The sequence below is a fragment of the Aptenodytes forsteri genome, unplaced genomic scaffold (genome assembly GCF_000699145.1).
Source record: "Aptenodytes forsteri isolate BGI_AS27 unplaced genomic scaffold, ASM69914v1 Scaffold217, whole genome shotgun sequence".
NCBI lineage: Eukaryota > Metazoa > Chordata > Aves > Sphenisciformes > Spheniscidae > Aptenodytes > Aptenodytes forsteri.
In genome coordinates this window covers 8,309,007-8,318,253 of record NW_008796222.1, presented here as the reverse complement: position 1 = coordinate 8,318,253, position 9,247 = coordinate 8,309,007, and the positions used below count along the sequence as shown (strand labels likewise).

Sequence of the window (9,247 nt, the reverse complement as noted above, 5' to 3'; positions counted from 1 at the left end):
ATGGCTGGTCAAATTAAACTTGAGTGTTGTGGAAGAACAATGGTGAGAAGTCTATCATAGCAAATATAAATAAAAAATGAAGAAAACTTGCAATACTGAAGTATTTACAATTTTTCTGTGTTTAGTATGGACTAGGAAAGACTAGTTGGCAGAAAAAGTGATAGACTACAATATAGCAACAGTAGTTTTAGATCATAAAAAGTTACAAACTTGTGTGTATAAGCTTCTGCTAAATTTTACAAAGCAAATGGGAAGACAGTGGGGAATGGCAGGGTGTAGTTGCACAGTGCCTGGTGTAAGCTGCATTTTTTCCCTCTCTAAACAGGTTTTCACCTTTCTTCAATTTTTAAATTTTTTCCTCCTTGTACAGTGGAGAGAATGAGGTCTTTTAAGTTGTAAAGGTTGATTGTATACAAAGGTACTGATGTCTAAAACAGTTTATTAACAGTCCATATGGAATATTGCATATTTGATGTTAGCTGAAATGGATCTAGTCTAGAAACTATACAAATGGCATTGTTGATGTCTTATGTTACAATAAGCTTTGGTTGCTTTATCTTGTATAATATTCTGACTTTTTTTTTTTAACTGTAGCGGTATTTTCTTGTTGGAAGTAATCCTGCAGAAACCAAATACCGTGTTTTGAAAATAGATCGCACTGAACCAAAGGATTTGGTTATAATTGATGATAAGGTGAGTGCCTCTCTAGGTTTTTTCGGTTATTCCGAATAATACTGTCTATATTGAGCTGAATGTAAATATTACACATTTAATCTGTTTCAACAAAGGTATGTTACAGAATCATAGACTCATGTAACAATTGAGGTTGGAGGGGATCTCTGGAGAGTGTCTATCCCTACCCTCGTGCTCAGAGCAATGTCAACTAGATCAGGTTGCTCAGGGCCATGCCCAGTCACGTTTTGAATATGGATGCAGACTCCACAACGTCTCTGGGTAACCTGTTCTAGTGTTCAACCATCCTCACAGTAGAAAAGCTTTTTCTTATGTTCAAATGGAATTTCCTGTATTTCAATTTGTGCCCGTTGCCTCTTGTCCTTTGACTGGATACCACTGAGAAGAGTCTGCCTCAGACTTCTTTATTCCTGTCTACCAGGTATTTATAGACATTGATAAGATCCCCTCTGAGCTTTCTCTTCTGCAGGCCGATCAATCCCAACTCTCTCAGCCTCTCCTCATATGTCAGATGCATACAGTATTAGCATGATAATGACTAGTTACAGTATGGGAGCAGCCACAAGATCTCCAAACAGCACGTTCGCTTTAATGAAGTCTTCCCAAGTTTTTCAGTTTATTACGTATATGCTCCCAATGGTTTTCTTATGTTCAGCTATGCTGTTCTAAGTGCAAAATAAATTTAATTACTATCTAGCCAAATTTTTAGTGTTTCTGATACGTCATATCTGAAGCAAAATAAACAGCAGCAACAAGAGTCTTAATGTACACAATAGAATAAGACTTGATTCCTTTGTAAGAAGTTTATGGTTTAAAATCCTAACACTTGAGACTTAGAAATGTTTGAATTCACATGTGACCGTGAATATTTCTGTTGCAGTGGACGGTGAGTTTTGTGCGTAAAAAACTTGTTGTACTTGTTGGTAGGACTGAAACAGGAAACAGCGGATGTAGAGCAGACATTTGGTTCATTGTATGTTAAGTAAATTCTTCTATTCTCTGACATGAAATCACATTTAACTACCAAAGCAGTAACTTAAGTGACTTTTTATTTTAAAGCATGTGTATACACAACAAGAGGTGAGGGAACTTCTTGGCCGTTTAGACCTGGGAAACAGAACAAAGATTGGGCAGAAGGGCTCTTCTGGGTTATCTCGAGCTGTCTCTGCTTTTGGTGTAGTAGGTAAGTGTTTTGTTTGGTTTTATAAAATCTTTATTTCTTAAGGAGGTGAGGCTTGCTGTGTCACACTGTATATCTTTCTGTTTCCCCTTGACTTTATGTTTGGGTTTTTTTTTTTAAACTGAAGAGGATTGAGAAATTTCATTCTCGAAGATAAATAAGTTTCTATGTATTTTGTGAAAACAGATGGCCTGTATAGGGATGAGAGTTGTGCTGTAACTAGTCTCTTCTTCACCACTAAGGGAGAGATCTAGGAAATGGCCAAACTCTAGAAGCTTGGTTGAAGATGTCACCAAACTCAACGGATTGCAGAACACAAATCACGTGGAACATGGCTTCCTGAATTCCAGAGCTCACAGAATCCTTTTTTTAAAAGAAAATGAAAGTTGATGTCCTTTATTAGGTTGTATTTATTCATCACACACTATTCAGAAAGATGACTTAATTTTCTCTTTAGTTGACTTTTTGCAATGACATATTTCAATATTTCTTTTTCATGAAACAAGTATAACTGACTAGTATGTCAACTAAATTCTTAAATGCTGATCAGCTGTCCATAATCCTAGAGAATTGCTTCAAGGATTTAATAGCTTCTAACTTCATCCAAAAGTCACTACTTTCCTCCCTGTTGTCAGATACTGAGGTCGATATATTGATGGGGTGATGTCTCCAAAGTAAATGTTAATGTGTGCTCTGACAGCCCCCAAGAATACTTTTTGGCATCAATATACACCTGAACATCTAAATCCAAAGCTGCAGAGGAGGTGGAGACTGCAATTACTTTAAAAGATGCTGCTGAATTTTGCATAACAACCAAAACATAAGAAAATATTATTAGTATTTTAATCTAAAGTGGCTGATTAAGCAAACTTTCTTCTATATTCTTTTGGCCCGTGAAGCCTTTTGGAATCTATCAATGGATCTGCTTTTCAGAAATTCCTCAGATGATGTTTATGTTCCTTATTAATTTAAGAGTATTAATAATATGGGTAAACTTAAAGAAGCTTCTAACAGTCTTGCAGCATTAGCTTTTTTGCACAAGCCATCAGTGCTCACTATCTAAATATGTGATAATATATTCGGTTGGAAAGTGGTTGTGTTCAATGGAAATTTTGCATCTCAATTGTATGTTTGTTTATATGTACTTTTCATAACAGGAGAGTTTCTGTGCTGTAGCTGGACAAATGTATTGGTTATCAGATACGGTGTACTATTTCTAGATTATTTCTTTAGAAGTAACATGCTCTCAGTGATCTTCAGATTATCTTGTACTTTTAAAGTATATGCTTTAGTTGTCTTCCATCTTGATCCTATCTAATCATATCTGTATAAACACGTAATTTGAGGGAATGCAACTGGTTGTTTATTTCTGCCTCCTGGCTCAGGTCAGGAGGGCAGGGCTATTTTTTGTAGAATAGGAAAGGACAGCTTTGTTCTGTTCTCTGGTTATTTCGTTAACCAGAGGCAGTGTATTCAGCGCACTCAGAATGGGGGTGCTGATAGGCTAAGTTCTGGTTCACTATATAGTTTTTAAAAGTAGAGATCGCTTTTAAACAGAGAGAACCAGGCCAAGGGGAAAGGCTGGGTTCCTTATCACACTTTGGTATAACATTGGGTGAAATTCAAAGGATAGAGACTGTTCACGTAGGTGATTTCAGTACCTGGAGGATATAGGAAGAATTTTGACTGCTATTTAACAATTGAAATTCAATAGTCTGGCTGCTTCACATGGAAGACTTTATTTCTTATTGTCAGCAGGGTCTCCTCTCGTTGTGCAGGTGAGAGCATTTTTCCAAGGGGGGCTAATAAGGCAGAAGAAAAGAATTACAGTTCATTCGATCACATTGCAGCCTCCAGCAGTGACAGGGAGGAAAATGTGTGCTTTGCTCATGCTTCTGCTCTAATTTATAATGCAAAGCTAAAAGAACTGTATAAATACAAGTAAAAATGTGAATTGTGAGGGGCTTTTTCCCCCCCCAATTAATATATTTGTTGACAGTGCAGCAGTGACTGAGTTTCAGGCTCTTTACTAGTAGCAACCCATCAAAGCAGCTACCTCCAAGAGCTAATTAATTCATGTAATTTATTAGTTATTAAAACTTAGTACTGCTGTATCACTGCCTATACTGTATTAGAAACAAATTTGGGTTCAGGGGTGGTTACGTATTTCTATTTTTAATTTGAGTTTCTACATTTGTATTGTAGTTAAAGGTTTGTTACTCTTTTTCCTAATGATATGTAATAGAGACATCCAAAGAAGCATCAGTGAAGAAGCATGGCTATGCCCTGTAGTGTTAAGGAACGAGGGTGGAGGCTTCAGAAGCCTTCTTTTGATGGGCAATAAAGCCAGACACTGCCTGTTCTACCTCCTTAGCCATCTGGACTTCAGCACAGTCAAGTCTTGGTATCTGAGAGAGAAAATGGAAAGAAAGGATTACCCCTGATGCTCTGAATGGCTAATTTCGGGGAGATGCTGCTGTAGTCAGGGAATTTAATTCCCTGCTGTTAAGGAGAGAGAGCACAAAGGTGTTGTAGTACCCTCAACTCCTTTTGCTGTTCTGTGCTCCTCCCCAGTAAAGAATACATAAACCTGAAAAGAAAATTGGAGATTGGGATTCCTCCTTGCCCTGGAAAATTAACCTTTTGGTGTCTGAAGTAATTAGGGTATGCCTTGCTCTGAACAATGAGAGTCCTATAAAAAGCAAATACAAGTATCTTTAGACAGTAACTTATTTTGAATTTTCAGTGTCTTAACTCTGCTGCCTAATATTAAAAATAAGCACAGTGGAAGGGGAGAAAAAGTAAAAACTATGTACTTCATTGATTAACACTTACTGAGGGGGAATTGTAAGACTGTGTCTATGCGTATGTATATTTTTGTATGTGTATATATATGCACATTATATATTAAGAACAAACAAAACTTCTATGAAGTGTTGAAACAATTCTGATACTGTTTTTCTAAATATGTTTGATCAAATCAATGCAAACATCCAACTAATAGCATTTTAATGCTGTTTTAACAGGCTTTGTCAGGTTTTTAGAAGGCTACTACATTGTGTTAATAACAAAAAGAAGAAAAATGGCAGATATTGGAGGTCATGCAATATATAAAATAGAAGATACAAATATGATCTACATTCCAAATGACTCTGTAAGAGTCACTCATCCTGATGAAGCCAGGTAAATAACGGTGGTAAACAGTGTGTACTTCTTGAATATTTTCTAAGCAATGGTGAACTGCAACTAGAAATTTTGGCCATAGAATTCCTTCTGTTAGTATGTCATTCAAGTCATTTTATCTTAGCGTGGAAAAATGGAGAGTGGGCCACAAGTTCTGTGGCCTCTAACCTGGAGGGTAAATACAACTGTTACAGTCTTTCAGAGCTTTTTGTCCACATCTCCGTGTCACCTACATGTCAAAGCTACATCCTAGCAAATGTGCACCAGGAAACATCCAATATAAACATTGTTCTTATAAGGGCAAAGTAATGCTAATACTGGTTTATGTTGTTTGGGGTATTGTTCTTTTGTTAGTAGCTCTAGCATCATGTTAATCTCACCTGAAGAGATCTTTTGTGCCCTTCAAGAAGTGCTGAGTAGATTATTTAATTTAGTGATTCTGTACTGACAGAATCTTGTGAATGCTGGTGTTGTAAAGGGTGATAAACTGACCCACTGGTAAGTTTAGCTTTTTTCCTTTCTGTGACTTCTTTCTAAAGAAAGAAATTTGGGCCTTTGATCAGCAGGGAATCTTGTGTGAAATTTACAAGTACATCCTGGTGGTGTTTTTATCAGGGTGGGGTAACTACTTCTATGAAATCCCAGGCAAATGGTATCAATAAACTACTTTTCAGTCTGTACCAAGTGTGAATAGTCTAAAAGTTGTGATGGATTATGATAAACTGATGTCAGGTAATAAATCAAGCCAATGGTAACTATTAAAAAAGTTTTCACTTTAAGATATGACTGATTGTAAACCTCAGTCTCCCCTCTTAGAATGCAGCAGACCATATTATCTAACCTATATATTTATGGTGTTAGCCATTTTATCTTTCATAGACAGCATTATGGTTTCTTCTGAGAATTTGCAAGTGTATGACACATTGAAGTAGTTTCTTGTTCATTTATTTGAGAAGAACTGTGAAAATATTTAATTCTTGTATAGTACTGTTGGGAGTTTACTTGTGTAAGTCCTAGAGAATTTGAACCACATATGTGGAAAATAGAACTACTACTGTATCTGCAACCACCTAAGGAAACAGAGTATGTACACGAGTAGACACTGGATTAAAAAAAGGCTATTTGATTTATTTAATCCAGATGCTGACATTCTAGTGGAATTACCTGTCAAAACAATTACAGTAAGATAGCTAGAGAACTTACAGCAAAAGTCAATATTCACATGCAGTTTAATTTCTGAGATCCTCTGACTTCTTGGGGTCTGTCTGGTTAAAGTGATAACTTTCCCTTTAACTTGAATTATTTTGCTAGGTATCTGAGAATCTTTCAAAATGTGGACCTTTCTAGCAACTTCTATTTTAGGTAAGTATTTGTTACTAATTCCTTTAAAAAATTGTATACTACACTTGCTGTAAGATTCTGCTTTTGGTTGGTGTTCTGGGGAAATAAGACACGTGATCACATTGCTTGTCCATTTTCATCTGTGTCTTTTGAACCCACTTTCTCCTTCAACAAATTGATTAAGAATGCAGTCTCCATGAAGTTGAAAAATTACAGAAATATTAGGGACACAGCAGAAGGTAGACACTGAAATTACTGTTTTCACTGACTGTTCACCTTTGTCAGATTATGCAGAAGTTCTTTCTTTGGAAAAGTAGTATATTTCAGGGGGGTTGCTTGCCCTGTCAGTTTTTCTTTCTTGATCTCGTTTTCCAGAAATAAAGCTTTGCTTTGATTCGGAAACAAAGATAGAGAAATAGGTCCTCATCTAAAATATACCCTGTGTAGGGTACATCTTTCATAGGGCCTTCTAGGCATTACCAGTTCTCTTGCATGCTGCTTCATAAATGCCATAGCTAAGACAAGCTTCTGTGTCCCAGCTACTATTACACATGAGATTTTTGGGACAGCAGAAAAGTGGGGGAAATGTGGTGATAAACCTGGCAGTAGTAGTTAGAAGACTTTAAGACTTAAAAAACAAAACAAAAAACCCCTCTCTTGCAAGTACCAAAAGGTGTATCAGTGTCGAACATAACTCCCTCTTGGAAAATAAAGGCTTTTTGTCACAACTGTATCTGGAGATGAAACCTACTAAAGTTTCATATCTGTTTAGTGGTTTTGCATGGAAAGGCTTTTTCACAGTTTAAAACCTGCGTTTTTCTTCCATGCTTTGTCTTCCAGCCCTAACATTATACAGCTTTCAGGTTTTTTTTCTGCTTGGAGATGATGAATGTATACTGTTTCTGTGATCATACGTAGAGGGGAAAGGAGAAGGTTCTTATGAGACACTCTGATAAACACATTTATCAGCTTAATTTAAATTGTTCGTGGCTGAAATCATAGCATATTTTTCTGCATGGTTTTCATATAAATTCTGAACAGAATTAGAAGTTAGTTATAAGAAAACTTCTGGTCTAAGGGGAAAATGGAGGAATAGCCTGAACAAGTCTCTTACTGGGGTACTGTTTAAAGGTTCTGTTATACAAGCTGAGCATGTAACAGACTTTGTTTTTTTTCTAATAGATAGGCATGTCAGGTCATTATTATGGAAATGTGGAATACATGAGTGGAGGAATAGCCTGAACAAGTCTCTTACTGGGGTACTGTTTAAAGGTTCTGTTATACAAGCTGAGCATGTAACAGACTTTGTTTTTTTTCTAATAGATAGGCATGTCAGGTCATTATTATGGAAATGTGGTGAATACATGAGTTACTTTGTTATCATCAACGATAAATCTAAATGTCCAATGTTTAAATAATTTTTTTTTTTTTAGATCATTAATGAATATCTAGAACTTACTGGGGGGCCAGTAGTCATTGATGCCATCTTAGGAAAATCTTTGGAAATCTGTTTGTATTTCTGATTCAAGTGTTATATAAATTTGGTTTCTCTGGGGAAATGAATCCTAGTGGCTTATAAAATCCAGCAATTAGTGTAGAGTGTTGTCAGTATAAAAGACATGAGCTGCAGAATTTGTTACTGTTATGGAACTAATAAAAAACCCCACCTTTTGCTTATTCAGCAGCCACTGTCTTAGGATGCATCTATGCTGCAATCACCAATTTGAAGACAGATACAGTTTTGGTGGAGCAAATTTTTGGCTGTTTTGAGTTCAGGTAGTAGTTAGAAAGTAGTACTTAAATCTCAGAAAAATGAGGTTGTCTATGTATATGGATATTTCAGCTATTGTACTGTAAACAGTTTCTATGTTTGTAAAGCTTCTTTTGGAAATCATTTGTATCATTTGCCATTATAGAATCAGAATCTGTGTATCTTGTTTAAAAGGCTTTTTTAAATGGACAAAATAGTACTGTGTTAAATATAAGTACAGATGGAGAGTAAGGGCTTTCAGGAAAGTCCTGTGCATCTACAATTATTAATAAACGATAACTGTCTATCAGTTACAGCTATGATCTATCTCACTCCCTTCAGTATAATCTTACTGTCCTGAGAATGCCACTTGAGACATTAAAAACTGAAACAACTCAGACCCGTCAAGAGAGTTTTGATATATTTGAAGATGAAGGACTTTCAACACAGGGTGGAAGTGGTAAGCCAATATGCCTAATTAAACTAATGTTGTTGGTCATAGTAGAACATATTCTGAATGTACTCAAGTTTACTTTTGAGAAACACTTGGGTCTTCTGTATTGATCAGTAGTCTCATAACAGTCGTGAGTTAATAAAAGATTACAGAAAGTGCCAATTACAGACACTTGAATTTGAACAATGCAATTTCTAGAGGTGATTAATCACTGTTTTGTTAATTTACATTGCAGCTCAGGGAGATAATTGAGCACGCTGATGTTTTTTAGCAATTGATTCTCCAACTGACTTGTAAGACTCCCAATAGGAATGAATTACAAAGAGAGTGGGAAGCAATAACTGATTAAGTACTAATAAATCTTTTTTGTTTCATGTTGGAAAATATTGATGACAGGAATTGTACAAAGCTAGTATCAACTTGATGTAGTAAGCTCTATCAGAATGTCTAAGAAAAGTTACTGATTTCAGTTGAAAACTACAGCCTTCACTTTGGATCTAACGTGTTCGTAAGAGTGTAAAGATGACCAGCTAGACAGGAAACTATTTTCTCTCCCTTTTGCTTCACACTTAAAAAAAAAAAAAAAAAAAAAAAAAAAGTTGCACGGGGGGGGTTTTATTTGTACCTTTTTAAAGTGCGTGCTGTG

The 9,247-nt window shown here is 36.0% G+C and overlaps 1 protein-coding gene across 1 annotated transcript in view; it reads left to right on the top strand.

The window, feature by feature from the left end:
- Nucleotides 1-9,247, top strand: part of FIG4 (FIG4 phosphoinositide 5-phosphatase) — a 63,028-nt gene continuing 53,781 nt past the window's right edge. The window contains exons 1-6 of the mRNA XM_009289203.2: nt 1-42; nt 595-693; nt 1,753-1,876; nt 4,900-5,056; nt 6,368-6,418; nt 8,459-8,607. Coding sequence (XP_009287478.1) covers nt 1-42; nt 595-693; nt 1,753-1,876; nt 4,900-5,056; nt 6,368-6,418; nt 8,459-8,607 — 622 coding nt within the window. The remainder of the gene's footprint in view (nt 43-594; nt 694-1,752; nt 1,877-4,899; nt 5,057-6,367; nt 6,419-8,458; nt 8,608-9,247) is intronic.